Raw genomic sequence first — 20,670 nt, 5'->3', positions numbered from 1 at the left:
TTTCCTTAGAGATCCCATCTGGTTTTTGTTTTTTCCTTCCATTTGGCAGTGGAAAGCATCTTATATGGAAACTACTGGGACTCCCCTGGTGGTGCAGTGGATAGGAATCCACCTGCCAATGTTGGGAACACAGGTGCAATCCCTGGTCTGCCCACATGCCTTGGGCAACTAAAGCCCAAGTGCTCTAGGGCCCTCAAATCACAACTAATGAGCCCTTGTCCACAAGTACTGAAGCATGTGCTCCTCAACAAGAGAAGCCACTGCAATGGGAAGCCCAAGCACCACAACAAAGAGTAGCCCCCACTCACCACAACTAGACAAAGTCCATGCAGCAATGAAGACCCAGGACCACCAAAAAATAATGCAAAAAAAAAAAAAAACCCTGTAGATGAAACTATCTATGTGAAAACTCCGATTGTAGACCCAGCACCACCCAAAGAAAATAATTAAAAAAGAGAAAACTCATCGAAACCATCTATTTGAAAACTCCAATTGTCATCATTAGTCCAGAAAAATTTCCTGGTTTTATTGTCTCCATGCTTCTGTTCTCATTTTTTGAAACAAATGTTGGATCTGATTCTTGGACATCTCCATGATTGTTAACTTTTTCCATGTCTTAGTCTTTTTGGTCTTTGTACTGAGAAATTTCCTCAAGTTTACGTTGCGGTTCTTTAATTTAGCCTCAGCATCATTTTTATAAGCCATCTCATTTTACTTCCACATTTTATTAATTTCCAAGAACCTTCCCATTCTGTCCCCTCTTCACAACAATCTGTTCTTACTTATGGATGCAATAGTTTACCAAGTTCCTGTGAAAGTAGTTATTAGAATTTAACTTTTATTTTTAGCATTACTTAAATTTCCTCCAGGGACTTCCCTGGTGGTCCAGTGGTTAAGAAACCACCTCACAATGCAGGGGATGGGAGTTCAATCCCTGGTTGTGATCTAAGATCCCTCATGCTGTGGGACAACTAAGACCACAGCAAAAGATCCCGCATGACGCAACAAAAACCCAGTGTAGCCAAATAAAAATACATTTTAAAAATAATTCCAGGTCCAAGTGGTGTTCCTGTGCCTCTTAGGAAAGTCCTCAGGTGATGCTGATGTTAACCCCTGGTTAAGAACTACGTACTTATCTAAATGATCAAATGGTCACTACTTGTCTCATAGGTCTGAAGGTGCAACAAAACACTTAAACTTGAAATCAGAGAATGAGTCTGAGGATGGGAGGCTGAACACATGGGAGAAACTCTTATCTTACCCAAAGCTTCTCTGAATTCCAATGTTGTATCCAGCTATGGGAAACAGTAGGTATTTGAACACAGAATTCTTAAGAAATTGATCATTTCTCAGTCTCCTACACGGTACCGTTAGATCCAAGAGGACAGCAACCATCTTTCTGGCTTACCCTTGAGTCCTCAGTGCCTTGCAAAGGCTGACAGGGAAGGCGCTCAGATGGTCAATACGTGAGTAATGTTATCTTTTAACGTGGTTCACTAACCCCTAACCATTAGTCACCCTCTTCTGAGTTTATCCCAGTTTGTCGCTTCTCTTAATCTTGGTCCCTTACTACATTCAGAGCAACGGACAAGTCAGTGCATGAAGTGAAGTGAAGTCACTCAGTCGTGTCCGACTCTTTGCGACCCCATAGACTGTAGCCTACCAGGCTCCTCTGTGCATGGGATTTTCCAGGCAATAGTACTGGAGTGGATTGCCATTTCCTTTTCCAGGGGATCTTCCCAACCCAGGGCTTGAACACGGGTCTCCTGCATTGAAGACAGACGCTTTACCGTCTGAGCCAACCTCAACTATAATCAGACCCTAATCAACGCCTCACGTTAGCCATGGCTGGAGCCTCACTGGCTTTCTGTTTGGGGAAGTTCCCAGCAGCATCTGTGGTCTGGGACCTGGGCTGCCTGGGAGTCTGTGGGGGCTCAGCCCTGGAAGAGAGAGGCCCAGGGACCCGCTGGGCAGAGGGGACGTTAGACCTGAAAATACGCCCCCTCGGGGCTCTGGGAGGACTGCCCTCTGAGTGGGGCTGGGGTCAGGGGCACCAGAAGAAGAGAGAGCGGGGCCTCTGTTCCAGCCTGCCCAACCCATGGGCGCTCACTCCACATCCCCCAGAGTGTAGACAGGAGGGGCGGCCCTGGGGCGTGAACAGGGTGCAGGAGACGGATCCCGGGGACAGTTAGGCACATGTTAGTACATATGTCCATTTAAACACTTCCAGCAGACTTGAACATACTCAGGTCTGAAGCTTTTACTTTTTAGAGTTGCTATAATGGACAGCTCGACTCTAGATATGATAAAAGGGTCGTGCTTGGAACCACACATACCTGTTCCTAAAGAGAGCTTCATGCGATTACTTAGATCCTCCCAGCTGCATGACCGGAAGTCAAGCTCTCATTTTTCGTCTGTAGTGATGAGCTCTCCCTTATTTTCAGTTATTATTAGTCCACCTTAAGCTGCCATTGTGAATTTGGCAAAAACAGAGCCTGCTCTCCCTTTGATCCCAATTTCCTAATCACTGCCCTCACTGCCCGTGTGCTAGTGAAAAGGCAAGAGCAATTTACACTGCTTCCGTGTATACCTCGCAAGATTAGGTTTATCTACAATAGACATTTGCTAACGTAGCTTTTGTATACGCCTGGTCTCTCAGCCACACTAATAAAACTTTACAGATCCCTCACTTCCAGTAACTTAAATCATTTTCTATAGCCGGGCATAGTGCTGGATAATATCACTTACCTTCATCTACTCAATTTCCCTCATCCTAAGACCAGCTTAGCAGACACAAATTTCAGACAGCGAAAATGTGACCTTTTAAAATTTCATTTTAAAACCTACAACAATTTATCTTAAATAAGGCAACCGCCGATCAGTTACAAACTGATGAAACAAACTACACACTATTTTAAAACCTTCTGTATTCAAACTTGGTTCACATCTCCTGGCAACGATTTTTAAATCCTTATTTTTGTCTTGTACTTAGTAAAGGTTTCTGTTTACCAAATGTCTATTCTCTTCCCTCACGAGAATGTCCAATTCGTTGAAGTCTGAAAGGACCTCTCTTCTTCACGAATACAGAGGAGATGTACATATAGACTTTAAAACAACTCAATTCCAAATTCTTTCACTAGGTGCCAACACGATTATAACAGCATAACCCAAACTTCCTCAGGGAGTATTTTTCAGAACCAATTTTCAGAATTAATCAAGACAAAGTCTTGTGTTCCATGAATATGTTTCCTGAAGTGACAATTTATAAACTCGACGATTACACATATGTGAGAAACCAGCTCACACCTGTGACATCTTAACACTGCACAGGTGTTCTGACATTTGCCCCCTCCCTCCATATTTCGTCTCTTTGAAATGACAGGAAAAAAACCAACCAATCACAGGTTTAATGGGTTTAATAAGTTTACCCCTTCAGTTCCTATTTGCAGCACCCAATATTCCTTTGAAACACCAGACAGACCCAGCAGTGGCCAACAGTCAAGATCAGACCTCCAAAGTTTAAAAGTTCAGGTTCTCTGAGCATTCTGTGTTGCGGTGGCACTTGTCCGAAATTGGTACCTCCCTATCTTTGGGGAGCTTTAAATGTACCAGTGAAAAAAGCTTTTTCCCCTGCAAGGGGAAGAAAGAAAGTCATTCCTCAAACCCAGCGGAGATCTGGCTGTGAGGTCTTTCTTCTGTCCCATGTCTTCAGGCTTGTGTCTTTGTTTTTTTTTTTTTTGCAGTGGAGCAAGAGACCAAAATCTAACCTGAGTTACAAGAAACAAGACAGTGATGGCTATAAAGGGAGTGACGAGGAGCAGCGGAGCCTCCTCTCCCTCCCACATCCAATATATGTGCTTCACAGAAAAACAAAAAACAGGTCCACAAAACACAACAGCTAAAATTACAAAAATCCATTCATCCAAGGGTGGTGGGAGGCAGAAAGGGAAAATGGAAGGGAAATGGCACAGGGAGAAAGAGTATTCAAATCAGTCCAGGCACGGGGCTGGCAAATGCTAGAAAAGAGCTGCAGAAAAACCTGTGGTCCTTTCAGACTCACCAGTGTTTAAAATCCATACTGGTCGCAGGAAGATTCTGCCTTACATGCACCAGAGACAAAAATCTGGATTCCTCAGAGAGAAGGGAATGTGGGCAGGGCCCTTGGCAGGGTGGGCCCTGCCTTCCCTGGGAGGGGATGGAGGTGAACCAGGAGAAGAGCTGCCACAGCATCCTTCCGATCCCACCCGGCCCCTCCAGATGGCGGGTGACCGACTCAGCGGCCTGCAGCAGCCTTCAGTTTGGCAGGAGACGGGTGCGGTGAGGGTAATTTTTCTGCAGAAGTGGAGCTGCTCAGGGCTGACTGCAGGTAGACTGTCTTGTGGAAGAGTCTGTTGCTTAAGAAAACCACCAAGGAGAAGAGGCGCAACTGGAAAAGGCTGCAAGGTAAGAGAGACCCAACCTGTTAGACCGGCCAGTTGAGAAGAACTGTTTTAATCATTTGGCCACTTACTTAACTATTTTCAATTTAAAATGACACAGGGGAAAACAAGACCACTGAAATTTGATCAAGCGACTACAGATATTGGACATGCAGATTCAACAGGCAGCAACTACAGAAAGTGCTGGGATTGTCATTGTCAGGAGGGCAGTGGAATCAGGTTTGATCCCTGATCCAGGAGGATCCCACATGCCACGGAGCAACTAAGCGCATGAGCCTGTGATCTACAACCCACGATCCGCAACACAAGAGAAGCCACCACAGTGAGAAGCCCGGGCACTGCAACTAGAGAGAAGCCCCTGCTCGCTGCAAACAGAAAAAAGCCCCTGCAGCAACAAAGACCCAGCACAGCCAAACCAAACACTTCCAGCTGTGGTCTGAAGATTAGTTCACTTTCAGGAGAGTTTCAAGAGAAAGTCAATTACGCTAAGATACACACTTAACATTAGTGGATAGCAAGAACACCTAAGGCCCTAAAGCAGACTGGAAATTTTTCTAATGCACATGTCCTCAGCGACTTAACCAAAACTGATCAAAAGACTGGGGTTTTCTTCTGAAGTGATCAAACTTCCAGAGTGCTAGTATTGCTAAAGATTCACTTTAAAAATACTGCTGTGTTATCATTATCAATAAACTCATGTAGCCACATCACATGACCCAGTATTTTTAAAAAGGTGACCATTCTTACAAAATGAGCTTAACTACAGGTATAAGCATCTTATTCAGTGAACTGTTACATTTTAAGAATATGTATAAATATGTATAATAGCATCAATTTTTGAAACAGAAATGCGCACATATGCATGGGGGAAATCTTGGGATACATCCCAGAAGTGCTACTCTCATAAAACTGTATATTAATATTTTCCCACAATGTGAGGAAAATGATGTCACAAACCAGCAACTTTTCAGTTGTAGAATAAGCACCCTGCTGCTAAGTCGCTTCAGTTGTGTCCGACTCTGTGCGACCCCATAGACAGCAGCCCATCAGGCTCCCCCGTCCCTGAGATTCTCCAGGCAAGAAAACTAGAGTGGGTTGCCATTTCCTTCTCCAATAAGCACCCTATAGTGTGTTAATGACTGAAACTGTAATTGTCTTCAGGTTGTGCCCTAGTCTGTCAAGTTCTGCTAGGGACAATTGTTAAATTGTTTCCTTAATAAACATTTTTCTCATTTGTAAAAAAAAAAGAAAAAAAAAGGATCAGTTACACAGTTTTTTAAAAATTGTAAAAATGTCGCATTCACATAACTGCAGTGTTACGACCCCAGTATTTTAGACAGAAAATACCTGCTACATTTTAGCTAATAAGGCTAATACTTACTATGCTTTGCCAGGGGTCTTTGCTTCATTGGCGCTGATAATGAATAAAGGAAAGAGGATAGAGAAGAGGCAGCCACTGTTTGTGAGAGGAAAAAAAAAAAGAATTAGTCACCTTCAAAACAGCCATGACTTTGAAGATATTTGAAGCCCAAAGTTAGTTACCTCCGTGCTAAACAGCATGGCTTGATGGACCCTTAATCTATCAAACACGTTAAAAAAATTTTTTTTAAAAAAAAGGATTTTTCTAAACACTGGCTATGTTTAACATTGTTCCAGGAAGCAACACAGAAGAAAGAATATGGGATATAGGATCATGCAGATAATATTTTAATGCTAGGAATTCCTTGGCAGTCCAATGGTTACGAGTCCACGCTTCCACTGCAGGGGGCTAAGATCCTGCATTCTTCAAGGTGTGGCCCCCCACAAAAAGTAAAATAATGCTAACTGACAGACATCTGTGACTATCCGTCAGGGAGAAAAATCCTACAGACCTCTAGACAGCAAAGTGAGAATGCAGAATGCCTAGCACAGAACCAAGTGCAGACAAGGTGCTCCCTACACTGAGTTATTATTATTTTTTAAACTAGTTCAAGTCCTTGCAGTCCAATTACCTGACAATGTAGGAGGACTGCATTGCTGTGAGGAAAGCCAGGGGCAAACCAAATCCAAAGTAGTAAGGCCAATTCCTTTCTATGTTTGACAACCGCTGGTGCATTTCAATTCCTAAAACAAGGAGCCAACACAATTAGCCTGCATTACTTCCTTTTAGTCAAATGACTAAATATCGGTAACAATTTATTTGAGGTTTGAGTTTTAGGTTCAGATCTGCTATTTACAATACAACTAAAGTATATTAGAATTGCCCAAATCCCATAAAGCTTCTATGCAAAGATTTTACAACTGAACCATCACAGTTTCAAAGCTGGCAGGCCAAGTGAATTCTGCATTCAATACCAGCAGCATCCTATGTCAGTATTAGTTTTAAACAAAGCAAGATATATAAAAAAAAAAAAAAGGCAGCCATCCTCTAGAAATCAATTAATCTCTTTCAACCATCCACAACCAAATATGCCAAGGACTTTCAACATATCCCTGAAATTATCTGTATGCACCAGCATCAAATTAACTTCTCTGATTCAGAATAACTGGTGCTCATTCATGCCACCTTATGGCTCTGTCCGAGCTACATGACACTGAGCTCCACAGGGTAGTCCTACAGTGCTATACCCCCCAGCACCAAAGGGTTAGAAAAACCTCTAAGCCAAATGTAAGTCCCCTCTTGCCAAAAAGGCTGCTTCATTCCAACGATGGGTTTGCCAAGGGCCTCAGTTTTGAAGAATTTAATTAGTTTCCTTGGCAGCACCATTTCCAAACTGGGCCTCCAAGCTCTTGAGTTTCTTTGGACAGGCTTACCTTTATTGAACCAACGATATTCAAAGCAGTACAGTGAGTAGAGGAGAGACATATGCAGGAGGCTAACCAGCTGGCCAACAAGATGGATGGGAAAGAGACTCACAAACATCCCCTGAAGAACAAATATGGAAAAGCTTAATTCCAACGCTTCAGAGACCTAGCACATTCACCTGCCACTCTGGGTTATCGCTCTCACTCTCTACCCAGACAGCCGGAGAGCTGCTTCTCAAGTTTCTAAAATAGCAGGTGAGTGGAGAAGGCTCAGGGTGGCTGGGAAGAGCAGGCAAATTCATGTTGTTGGTGGTTTTTTTTAAAATCATTTTATGATTTTAAAAGTCTCTAGTTGTTTCTATGAAAAATGATTTAAAAATCATTACCTCCCATAAACATATCTGCTCAGTATAAACGGGATACCCTGTTTTTGTGAAGCTCCCTCTAGTGGATCTTTGTTTAATCCACCCATGTGCCCGGAAGGCCAGTCTCACCTGGAGAAGAAAGAGAGCCTGGAGCAAGAGGTTGAAGAGCATGTCAGCAATTATTTTGCTGACACTAGGAAATGGGTGAGGCTTCCTTCCGGATACCTCGAATGCCAGGTCAGCTATATCCTGCAAGAGAGAAAAGAGCTCACCAAAACGTGAATTCAGTTCAGTTCAGTCACTCAGTCGTGTCCGACTCTTTGCGACCCCAAGAACCGCAGCATGCCAGGCCTCCCTGTCTATCACCAACTCCCGGAGTCCACCCAAATTCATGTCCATCGAGTCGATGATGCCATCCAACCATCTCATCTTCTGTCGTCCCCTTCTCCTCCTGTCCTCAATCTTTCCCAGCATCAGGATCTTTTCAAATGAGTCAGCTCTTCTCATCAGGTGGCCAATGTATTGGAGTTTCAGCTTCAACATCAGTCCCTCCAATGAACACCCAGGACTGATCTCCTTTAGGATAGACTGGTTGGATCTCCTTGCAGTCCAAGGGACTCTCAAGAGTCTTCTCCAACACCACAGTTCAAAAGCATCAATTCTTCGGCGCTCAGCCTTCTTTATAGTCCAACTCTCACATCCATACATGACCACTGGAAAAACCATAGCCTTGACTTGACGGACCTTTGTTGGCAATGTCTCTGCTTTTTAATATGCTGTCTAGTTTGGTCATAACTTTCCTTCCAAGGAGCAAGTGTCTTTTAATTTCATGGCTGCAGTCACCATCTGCAGTGATTTTGGAGCCCAGAAAAATAAAGTCAGCCACTGTGTCCACTGTTTCCCCATCTGTTTGCCATGAATTAAATGGCCTGATTATCCATCCCCAAAGTGAAGGCCACTAGTCTGCCATGAGAGCTGCCAAGGGAGAAAAGCCCCTGGACACCTGGCCACGAGATGCCCTTGTGAGCTGAGAGAATAATTTCATTTTACAAGAGCCAGAGCTCACCCACTGGCTGCCTCACCAAGAAAAGTTCAGGCTGTGGAGTCGGTCCCTACCTAGCTACTAAACTGACAGACTGAAATCTGCCACCTGGTGACCAATTATGCCGTCAGACCCAGAATCCATGCTGCCCTGGACCTACCTGAAACCAAATCGCGTTCACGACTTTGCTGAGCACAAAGAGGGGGAGCACCCAGAGAGCGCTGAAAATTGATGTGAGGAAGAACTCCAGCCACGACCAGACATCCCCGTGTAGCGATGGGTCACCTAGGACAGGGGGGAGGGCTTGTTAGTTTACCTGGAGAAAAGGAAAGCCAGAAGACCAAAGGCACATCCCCTGATTTGTGACTCTTTCCCCTCCACACACCCCTTTGCTTCTTGCCAGCACGTCACGGTACTTGTTCCAGGTAGTCTTACTTTCTCATAGAAACACCACACTCTGGCCATGACTCCAATTCAGAGTGGCCACGGATACATGCTGCTCACTTGGTGGTGGCTGACAGATCAGTGGCTAGTAGTCACTGGATGCAGGAATCCACCTGAGTTCATCTTCCAGCTTCGCCACTTACTAATGGTTTAACCTTGGTAACCAATTTGCATTTCCTCATCTACAAACTGGTATCCACAGCATTATCTACTCAAAGGGTTGCTGAGAGATCTGACTTAGAAGAATCTGCCTTGCAAAGCAGGGGACATGGGTTTGATCCCTGGTCACAGAACTAAGATCCCACATGCCTCAGGGCAAATAAGACCTGATGCAGTCAAACAAATAAATACATAAAAAACCTAAAGCTCCAGGTTCAAAGTAAGTGTTCAATAAACTGAGGGAGACAGGAAAAACCTCCCCCCTCTATCCTGGGCAGATAGCACAGAGCAACGGAGTTACTTACCAATAATCTGGGCCGTCACTGATTGAAGGACGGGAATAAACACTCGATAAAACAAGAGGAGACTAAGCTAAAGGAAAGAAGCAACAAGGTAAGCATTAAAAGCCCTTCTTTAAAACAAGAATTTCAAGTTTCAGTGTACTTATTTTCCAGATGGAAGCGCCTTTTATAAATTAGGAGTCATGCAGTGGCATCAAAACTGGACTCATTGCTCTTTACCAGTTCTCCAGCTGAGAGATACACACCTGTCACTGCCTATGAAAACAGTGAAACTTTGGGGGGCATAGGAGAACAAGTCAATCAGTATCATGCCAATACTAAGAACATAGTCATATTTTATTAATTAAAGCTAACGAACTGAATACCTAAAAACATTTGTGAAATGTTTAGATTAACAAGTTGAATTATACTGAATTTCAAGTCAAAGAAAATATATATATATATTTTTAACTTTTATTTGCATTTATTTTTTGCGGCATTTATTCCAGGGCCATAAGTTTTTGTTTCTTCAGTTTCTTCTGGGATATCTTTTTCTTGTGTGCAACCTCCTCTTCTGGTTTAGGAACAATCTGTTCTTTTTCAGTAAGGATCATCTCAATGTGGCAGGGAGAGCTCATGTAGGGGTTGATCCGACCGTGAGCTCTGTAAGTCCTGCGTCGCATCTTGGGGGCTTTGTTCACTTGGATGTGCTCAATGACCAGAGAATCTACATCTAAGCCCTTAAGTTCAGCATTACTCTCTGCATTTTTGAGCATGTGTAGTAAAAATTCAGCACTCTTTTTGGGCCATCGACCCTGAGTCCAGCCCCATTGTTTGGCCTGTGCACACCTGCCAACTCCACCGTTGTAGCGGCGGAACGGCACACACTGCTTCTTTAACGTGACGTCCTTCACCTTGGTGGCTTTTCGGATATGCATACCCTTTATGGCCTGGGCAGTTTCACGAGTGTTCTTAAAGTGTACACGAAGATTTGAACCTCTTGATTTGCATGATTTTGTGGGGTTTTCTGGGTCAAGTGAATAGCGCACCATTTTTAGGAGTCACCTCAGGCCGCTTACCGGAAAAGCCAAAGAAAATATTTTAACTATTTGTTTTTCAAAGTACTCAAATTTCTCCTGGGGCTGTGTTGGTTCTCAGTCAACTGTAGGCAACTTTCTGGTCTGAGTTTCCATAGTAACCAATTTGAGGACACTGCTATGACCAGGTAAAGGGAGAGCCTTGCTCATGTCCATCTGTCCCTCCCCTTTGAGCCTCCATAGTCACTCTGAACCAAAATGTCCAGACAATGTCATGAGAAATTGTTACCTATGACAATAAAACTTGTAAAGTCATTTAACAAAAATGTGTATGTACAGGGCTGTCCCTGACATTTACATACAAGAATTCTGAGGGGACATAAAATGACTGAAAGCGCACAGAATCCTGAGTGATGGCCTTAGGAATGCATTACTAGGTGAAAGCTACCTGTCTCAGTTTTAAGAAGACAGCTGAGAACCATGAACACTGCAACAACCGGAACAGAGATGCTTCTAAGGCACTTGGAATTTGAGGAAAAAGAACTTACCCAGAAAACTCCACCATTCCAAGCGCAGCACTGGAAAATTCTGCTAACAATGCGTGGTTCACTGGAAAAGACCACATGTGTTTAGCTTAACAGGTATATAGGCTATTTCCATATTGTCATTCAGCAGCTCTCCTTTTTATATTTTCTTAGGACCATATTATTTTTTTAGCACCTACTGTTCTTCCAATGTTCTCTCCTAATATCAATGAGAAAGGCTAAAAATGTTTCAAGAGAAGCATTTTTTCTTAAAAACAAAACTAACAAACAAACTCCTTTATTTCCTAAGTCCAAGACTGGAGAAGATTAGAAGGGGATGTCTGAGGTTCTTTTATCAAAATCCACATAGGCGCTCCTAGAAGCATCCACTCAGCCAAAAAAATTTTTATGGTTCTCTATTCACCATTCTTGGAGAAGGAAATGGCAACCCACTCCCGTGTTCTTGCCTAGGAAATCCCATGGACAGAGGAGCCAGGTGGGCTATAGCCCATGGGGTTGCAAAGAGGAGGACATAACTTAGCAACTAAAACAACAATAATATTCATCATTCTGATTTCTTTTAGACACCACAATATTTTGAACAAGGATTACTGTGAGACCTCAGTTTAATTCAATGTGAGGGGAGTGGGGAAAAATCACCTGTAACTTTTATGGGGGAGAAAGTACAAAAGACAAATAAGGGGGTACTGAAACTCCACATCATTATGTAGTGTCTGAATTGTATGCTCAATTCAATCACTTCCTAAAGTGTCCCCCTACCCCCGACTGGGAAGGGAGTGATGCTCCCTGACCTCAGCCTCCACTCCTTACCTCTCCTGCTTCCTCTCTATGCTCTGGGCTCTCCTCTGAGCCAGGACACTGCTTGCCCTTCTTCGACGCTGCTCCTCTCTCTTTTGTTGAATTCGAGCATCTAGCTTTGAGATGGTACAAATTCCCCAGATGGAGTCTTTGATTCCCTGTAGACATGAGTATTTATTATTTTTAAAGAGGGAAAATTATGGATCAGAAGACTTCCCAAAGTTAGATACAATGAAATAATAGTGTAAATCATTCTATTTAGTTTGCTACAAGGCTGAAGTGTTGTTTAGAAATCATTCCCAATTTACAGAAGAGTTGCAAGAATGGAGAACTTCCAAATATCCTTTCTCGAAATCACCAGTTGCTGTGCCACAGTTATTTATTATTACTATTTATACATATATACTCATTTTTTTCTAGATCATTTGAGTAGGTTGCTATATCATGTCCCTTTTACTTATAACTGTTCATTGTCTATTTCCTAAGAACAATGATATTCCTTAATACAAGATCAGTTCAGTAGCTCAGTCATGTCCAACTCTTTGCAACCCCATGAACTGCAGCACGCCAGGCCTCCCTGTCTATCACCAACTCCCGGAATCCACCCAAACCCATGTCCATCGAGTCGGTGATGCCATCCAACCATCTCATTCTCTGTCGTCCCCTTCTCCTGCCCTCAATCTTTCCCAGCATCAGTCTTTTCCAATGAGTCCACACTCCAGTTTCCCCATTTGTCTCAGAAATGCCCTCTATAGCACTTTTACCCATCGCATACCAGACATCAGTTCAGAATCACATGTTGCACTTAGCTCTCCTATCTCTTTAGTCTCCTTCCATTAGGAACAGCTCTATAGCTGTCTTCCTTTTTGAAGTATACACATAAGTTATTTTATGGGGTGCCCTCAATTTAGGTTTGTGACCTCACGATTAGACCCCAGGTTACACATTTTTAGCAGGAGTTATCACCTAAGTGGGGCTTCCCAGGTGGCTCAGTGGTAAAGAATCCACATGCTAATACAAGAGACATGGGATTGAACCCAGGGTCAGGAAGACCCCCAGAGAAGGAAACGGCAACCCACTCAAGTATTCTCGCATGGGAAATCCCAGAGAGAGGAGTCTGGTGGACTATAGTCCATGAGGTCGCAAAAGAACTAGACACAGTGACTAAACAACAAGAGTCACCTAAGTGATGGGGTGCCTTTCCAGGTGTCATATCCGGAAGCATATGATGTCTGTGTTGGCCCTTGCAGGTGACACTGATTTTACATAGTCAGAAGGTGTTATCCAACTCCATTGTATGGCTGCAAATTTTTCTCCTTGCAACTAGTAAAGAATCCGTGGGCAGACATTTCTGAGACCAGGCAAATATCCTGCTCATCAAGTCCTCTTCCCTAGATTTGCACATCAATTAACAAGTCTTGATCAAACCAATCTTGAATAACACGGTTGCAAAATAGTGGTTTTCTAATCCCTCTAAGAGTTACCAATACTGTTAAGCCAAGTTATAGCCCTCCTTTATACTCTTCTAATATCAGCTGAATGCCTACAAGTATGATTTATAGCCTGTATCAAACCAGTGATACAAGGATAGATTAAACACTGGTCTCCAAAAAGGAGCAGGGCTGGACCAAGGCTGAAGGAAGACACAAAGAAATAATTACCATAAAAGTATGAAAAGCTATTGCTGAGTAAGACAGAAACAGCATGGCAGTATAGCTGGAGGAGAGTGTCTTTAAACATGTCTGGTGAGGGAGAGAATGAGTAAGTCTATAAGTCACTGATGGGGCCACTTGCCAATCACTGGAAGAGCCCCAATGGTAGAAAGGTTACTGTCATTACCACAAACATTAGACCTGCCTATTACCCAGTTCAAAGGACTACCCTCATTCATCGACCCACTTTCGTACTGAGCATCCTTAATGAGCTAGACATCAGTCATATGGACGTGCTTGAGAAACTCATAACTCGGCAGGAAAAGTACATAAGTAAACAACAACAACAAAAATGTATAGTTTAGTAAGTGCCAGAACGGTTTTATATCCAAAGTAGAGAAGGAAGAACTAGGGCATTCAACATCATCAAGAAGCAGAAAAAGGTATTCTGGAAACAATGGTCAACCTCGATTTAAGAATGACATTTTCTCCTATTATGAGCAAAAACAACTTTTAGAGAACATTGTCAGAATACAGAGAAATGGACACGTTTATGAACTACACACTGAAAGGAGCAGACCTTGGCAAGGTTCACATGATCTTTTACCTATGAGTAATGTTTATTCTTATTTTGCTTTTTAACTTGAGTCTTCCACAAACAGTTTAAAATTTTAAGATCATTAACTTCAAGTGGCTTAAGGCCTAGCATGTGCCAGGATGATGACAGGATCCCCACCTCCGATACTTACAGTCTGTCTGGGGCAGACAAACACACAAAGTACATGCTGTGTAACTGGTCCAGAGTTGACATTTTATCTCACAAGAACGGCAAGACAAGGATGTAAGGTATTAAAAGAAGGTCACGTTGCATGAATTCGCTTTGGCCCTTCTAAGATATTTCTTCAATCCCACCTCTTTTAATCAAAGGAAATAAACTTATAAACACTCCCACTCCCAGGCAGAACTGGTCTCTCTCCTGCCCTCAAGAATAAAGCACCAGGGGCTCCAACTAGGGCATTGGACCTTAGATATAACTATAACGGAATGTCATATGATAGATCATTCGGGTTACTGGATCCTAAACAGACCTTTATGGGTCTGTTGATTAGGGGGTCCTAAATGTCCCTTTAAGGGCATCCTAAATGTCTCTTTAAAGCATCATCATCTCCACCTTGTAGAATGGGAGAATAAGAGAGGTTCTATACTGTAGATCCAAACAAAGTAGGTTAGGTATTAGCATTACACCAATGTTCACTGCTTGGTTTTCAACAATATACTACAGTTACATAAGATGGCAATATTAGGAGAACCTGGTGAAGGATACAGTGGAGTTCTCTGTATGACCCTACAACTTTTCTGCAAGGCTAAAATTACTCCAAAATAAAGTTTAGGAAATTCCCTGGTGGTCCAGTGGTTAGGACTCCATGCTCTCAAGGTCAAGGGCCCAATTCAATTCCTAGCAGGGGAACTAGGGTCCCACAACTCATTTGGCATGGTAAAAAAAAAATACAGCTAAAAAAAAAAAAAAGACGGTCTGGGCCCAAGCTGAACAGGGTCCCCATACTAGCAACATTCACTAGACAGGGCTCCCAAGCTTCTGCGAGATGCAGGATAATTCCTCTCTCGAGTAGTATGGATTAGAGTGAAAACCTGTATGTGAAGAATCCAACAAATATAACAACACTACCTAACAGATTTTCTAGTCAGTTCCTGCAGCAGAAGGGTCAGAAGAAGACTGGACGTACTCACCCTGGCAAGATCCTGCAGAAAGGTTTTGACACTGTCAGCCATCTCTTTACCGCCCAAACTATCAACTACACAAAGGAGAGAGAAGTGTCCCCAGATTTCTCATCATGAAGGACCTGCAAACAGATGGAGTATAATCAAGGGAAAATATTTATCTGCAAGTTACTTCATGCACTTCTACATGGCGACGCTCTCCACATACTTCTCTAACAGGAGTGCAGTAGATTCTCTCAGTTGCATAGACACTAGCAAGTGGACTAGATGAGATTATAGCTATAACTGCTGAAACACCTGAAACCAACAATGTGTAAATCACTTACCCACCTTTCACTTTTATTCGGGGTAAATGTGCTCTTGGACCACTAGTCTCTTCTCTGGGCCATGATGTCTCTGACTATTCCTCCTTCGTTGTTGTTCAGCTGCTAAGTTGTGACCAACTCTGTGACCCATGAACTGCAACACGCCAGACTTTCCTGTCTTTCACCATCTCCCAGAGTTTGCTCAAACTCATGTCCATTGAGTCGATGATGCCATCCAATCATCCCTGTCACCCTCTTCTCTTCCTGCCCTCTATCCTTCCCAGAACCAGGGTCTTTTCCAATGAGTCGTATCAGGTTACCATCCCTTCTGCACGTCCCAAGTATTTTTGAGATCCAAGATCATGAGTGACAATTACACTTCCATGTCCTCTCAAGCAATATTTGTGCTTGATGTTACATGAATGCAAATACAAGAGTAAGAGGAAAGTTCTAACAAAAATTGTTTAATATGCACTTCATACACAGGGCCCTCCGGCAAAGCTAAGTTTGGATGGTGATGTGAAATTTCCCACCAAGACCCTCAAATATGCCTTTCCTGTTTTCCAACCTTAAATATATACATACATATGTAAAATTTTAATAAGCATGCAAAAAATAATGAATTTTAAACTAGGCCAAAAAAAGGTTAAGTTCACATATCCAAATATTCATTAACACACTATAACTTTCCCACTGCATTTTTTGAGTCCATCTATGTCTCTGCAAACAACTCAATTTTGCTCCTTTTTATGGCTGAGTAGTACTCCACTGTTGTACTTGCTCTGTTGATGGACATCTAGGTTGTTTACATGTCTTGGCTATTGTAAACAGTGCTCTAATGAACATAGGGTTGAGTGTGTTTTTTTGCGTGTGACTTTTTGAATTATGGTTTTCTCTGGGTTTCCACTGTATTTTTTAATTAGGTGAATGAAAAATCTAGCTTCATAAAATAATAACTTGAAAGTTCACATGTATAAATATTCTTACAATACTATGCTCCCAAGTAATGTGTTTAAGGTGAACGAAGAACCCATTTTCAAAAATTTAATTAAGAACTTGGGATTCTAAAATTCTCAAATGTGACTTAATCACTCTGAGATATCCTCAGTTTAAGAGAGAGCGCATAATGACAATATCACAGGCAGCTTCTATAAACCTCGAATTTCAAAACATAAGCACCCTTTGCTTAATGACCACTTCATCAAACTATACCTTACTGACCCAACTGGACTACTGCCACCTAGAACAGGAAGAGCAGGGAATACAGCAGTAGGAAGGCAACTTGCACAACACTGTATGTACCATCTGCTCCTTGGGTCAAATCCTACACAGATACACTCAGAGGCAGGTGAATAGTTAACGCTCGTGATGATACATAAGACATTGGTTGCTAAAGACTATCACGGATTCACTCTTAATCATCTACTTCCTCATCAATGAATTAAGGGTATTAAATTTCTTCCTAGGTTTCAAGTATACAGTGTAATAACATGGAAATAAAACCTTAACTTCTAATATAAACATACTCCCACTACAGAATAAGCCAGTTTGGGAGTTTAAGGAAATGGATTACTTAGTCTGGGTTTCTCACAAGGCGCTGACATAACTTGAAGTGTGCTGGTCCTAATTCAAGGGCAAGAGCTCTGTTATCTGAACCACAGCCATTAACACCTGGCTCCTGGGCTTCTCTTGCGGCTCCGCTGGTAAAGAATCCGCCTGCAACGCGGGAGACCTGGGTTCCATCCCTGGCTTGGGAAGATCCCCTGGAGAAGGGAAAGGCTACCCACTCCAGTATTCTGGCCTGGAGAATTCCATGGACTATACAGTCCATGGGGTAGCAAAGAGTCAGGCACGACTGAGAGACTTTCACTCTGCAGATAACAAGTCGCAAGTTACCTACTGACCAACAGGGGCTTCTGAGGACAAGTCACTTCAATGTTATACAGAGACCCTAGCAGCCTTGCTACAAAAATAGGTGAATTATCCGGTTTGACAAAAAAGGTCAGCCATGCAGAAAAGCAACCTGCCACAACTGGAGACCAGAGGCTGAATAATAATACGGAGGAAATCCTCGAACTGAGGTGCAAGTGAATGAGATACATCCAGTTCACAGGATTTCACAAATGGAGGAACTGAGTCTCTGAAGTTAAATGGCTTGCCCAAGATTACAGCATGCGAAAGGCTACAGAGAACTTCAAAACCCCGGTATTCCAACCCTCAGTCGAGACTGTCTACTCAAGCTTTGCAATGAGGAATTTTGTTTAACCAGACTTAGAAAGCATCACTAAGAACAAAGCTAGTGGAGGTGACGGAATTCCAGCTGAGCTATTTCAAACCCTGAAAGATGATGCTGTGTAAGTGCTGCACTCAACATGCCAGCACATTTGGAAAACTCAGGAGTGGCCACAGGACTGGAAAAGGTCAGTTTTCATTCCAATCCCAAAGAAAGGCAATGCCAAAGAGGGCTCAAACTACCACACAATTGCACTCATCTCACATGCTAGTAAAGTAATGCTCAAAATTCTCCAAGCCAGGCTTCAGCAATACATGAACCGTGAACTCCCTGATGTTCAAACTGGTTTTAGAAAAGGCAGAGTAACTAGAGATCAAATTGCCAAGATCCGCTGGATCATGGAAAAAGCAAGAGAGTTCCAGAAAAATATCTATTTCTGCTTTATTGACTATGCCATAGCCTTTGACTGTGTGGATCACAAGAAACTGTGGAAAATTCTGAAAGAGATGGGAATACCAGACCACCTGACCTGCCTCTTGAGAAATCTGTATGCAGGTCACGAAGCAACAGAACTGGACATGGAACAACATGTTCCAAATAGGAAAAGTAGTACGTCAAAGCTGTATATTGTCACCCTGCTTACTTAACTTATATGCAGAGTACATCATGAGAAACGCTGGCCTGGAAGAAGCACAAGCTGGAATCAAGATTGCCTGGAGAAATATCAATAACCTCAGATATGCAAATAACACCAACCTTATAGCAGAAAGTGAAGAGGAGCTAAAAAGCCTCTTGATGAAAGTGAAAGAGGAGAGCGAAAAAGTTGCCTTAAAGCTCAACATTCATAAAACAGAGATCATGGCATCCGGTCCCATCACTTCATGGGAAATAGATGGGGAAACAGTGTCAGACTTTATTTTTTTGGGCTCCAAAATCACTGCAGATGGTGACTGCAGCCATGAAATTAAAAGATGCTTACTCCTTGGAAGAAAAGTGATGACCAACCTAGATAGCATATTCAAAAGCAGAGACATTACTTTGCGAACAAAGGTCCATCTAGTCAAGGCTATGGTTTCTTCCTGTGGTCATGCATGGATGTGAGAGTTGGACTGTGAAGAAGGCTGAGCATCGAAGAATTGATGCTTTTGAACTGTGGTGTTGGAGAAGACTCTTGAGAGTCCCTTGGACTGCAAGGAGATCCAACCAGTCCATTCGGAAGGAGATCAGCCCTGGGATTTCTTTGGAAGGAATGATGCTAAAGCTGAAACTCCAGTACTCTGGCCACCTCATGCGAAGAGTTGACTCACTGGAAAAGACTCTAATGCTGGGAGGGATTGGGGACAGGAGGAGAAGGGGACAACAGGGGATGAGATGGCTGGATGGCATCACGGACTCGATGGATGTGAGTCTGAGTGAACTCCGGGAGTTGGTGAGGGACAGGGAGGCCTGGCGTGCTGCGACTCATGGGGTCGCAAAGAGTCGGACACGACTGAGCCACTGAACTGAACAGAGCATCCCACGGACAAAATGTTTCTTACGCCTGTAAACACAGCTGGTCATTAAATTCCTAAGCAGTCGTGAGAAGTCACCGAGTATCTACTGAGGCACAATCCTGTGCTTTCATTTCTAAGGCACTAAACCCAAGTCCAGAAGGCAGGTGGCTGTCACATCCCACTCCAGGTGCGCTAAAGGTAAGCATCCTCTCTTCTCACCGGGCTCCGCGGACGGTCGGAACCCACAGGTCCCTTCGGACCCGTCTCCCCGCAGCTCCTGGGCAAACTCCAGTGGAGGCTGGTCTCTCTCGGCAACCAGAGCCGTGCACGAGGCGCGGGGCAAGCTCACCTCCCGTCACACGGTGAACTAAACCGAGCCGCGCCGCACCTGGGCAGAGGTCCGCCCGCGGCTGCCGGCTGCGTCCCCCGCCCCAGCCCTGCCTCGCCTCCGAGGCACTTTCCGTTTCGGGATACCCGCCCGCAGCCTCCGCCCGCACCTCTCAACCCCGCGCTCGGGCCCTGCTGCCCTCCCACGCCCTCGCCGCCCCAGCCGCCGGGGTCCACCCGGCGAGCGGGCTGCGCGGCGCCAGGGCCCGGCTGCGCCGAGCTGCACCTACCCGGCAGCTTCGCCGCCGCGGCTCCGGCTCCGGCTCCAGCCGGGTCCCTCGCCCACCGCGAGCCCGCTCGTCTCCTCCGAGCCCCTCCGCACCGGGTCGCACGCTCCCGCCCGGGCACTGCCAGGGCCGGGGCGGCTGCGCCCGCACTGGGCATGCCCAGGCCGCACGGGGCCGCTGGGAAGTCGGGCGGTCGCCGAGTTCAGCGGCCCAGGAGGAGGGGGCGGGGCCACGGCGGAGGAGGGGCGGGGCTACGTGCGGACGCAGCCTGGAAATGCCGGCGGTGCGCCAAGCCGGTTCTGGGCGCCTGCTCTGTACGCACTGCTTTCCGGGACGCTGTTCCTCCACCGCCGCCCGGTTGCGCCCCCTTCCCGATCCAGTATCTATTAAGAGTTTTTTGCTCTCTCTTTTTTACTTCTCCGAGGTTGCCTGTCTTTCTATTATAAAGCCTAACAACGGAACAATAAGATTCAGAAGTCATCTTGATCTATTTGGTTGGGAGATTTTCTATAACCAAAGAGTACTAAGGAATGCTGGGTTCAAATCAAGCTCATTCACCTGTTAAGAATAAAATGACTATGAATGGATCAATGGGCCTTCCCTGGTGGTCCAGTGGTTGAGGCTCCCGAGCTCCCAACGCAGCGGACACGGGTTAGATCCCTGGTCAGGGAACTAGATCTCACATGGCCACAACTAAAATCTGGCGCAGCCAAATAAATAAATATTTTTAAAAAGAAGA

The 20,670-nt window shown here is 44.2% G+C and overlaps 1 protein-coding gene across 4 annotated transcripts; it reads right to left on the bottom strand.

The window, feature by feature from the left end:
* Positions 1 to 3,398: 3,398 nt before the first annotated feature.
* Positions 3,399 to 20,154, bottom strand: EI24 (EI24 autophagy associated transmembrane protein). 4 transcript variants are annotated; one of them, XR_011251663.1, is made up of 12 exons: positions 19,935 to 20,129; positions 15,296 to 15,408; positions 11,907 to 12,052; positions 11,100 to 11,160; positions 9,539 to 9,605; positions 8,791 to 8,915; positions 7,718 to 7,837; positions 7,233 to 7,344; positions 6,431 to 6,542; positions 5,821 to 5,895; positions 4,061 to 4,436; positions 3,399 to 3,767 (listed from the first exon to the last, which is right to left on the bottom strand). XR_011251663.1 is itself a non-coding variant. In XM_069565128.1 (11 exons), the coding sequence occupies exons 2-11, from the start codon at positions 15,335 to 15,337 to the stop codon at positions 4,274 to 4,276; spliced, it is 1,023 nt and encodes a 340-aa protein (XP_069421229.1). In that variant the 5' UTR covers positions 15,338 to 15,408; positions 19,935 to 20,154; the 3' UTR covers positions 3,399 to 4,273. The 4 variants fall into 4 exon arrangements, 2 of the variants coding, with proteins under 2 accessions (XP_069421229.1, XP_069421230.1); XR_011251664.1 differs by lacking the exon at positions 6,431 to 6,542 and having other exon boundaries at positions 19,935 to 20,110; XM_069565128.1 differs by having other exon boundaries at positions 3,399 to 4,436; positions 19,935 to 20,154.
* Between the last annotated feature and the right edge of the window lie 516 nt (positions 20,155 to 20,670).

Source organism: Ovis canadensis, chromosome 21, assembly GCF_042477335.2.
Source record: "Ovis canadensis isolate MfBH-ARS-UI-01 breed Bighorn chromosome 21, ARS-UI_OviCan_v2, whole genome shotgun sequence".
NCBI lineage: Eukaryota > Metazoa > Chordata > Mammalia > Artiodactyla > Bovidae > Ovis > Ovis canadensis.
This window is presented reverse-complemented; position numbering and strand designations above follow the sequence as displayed.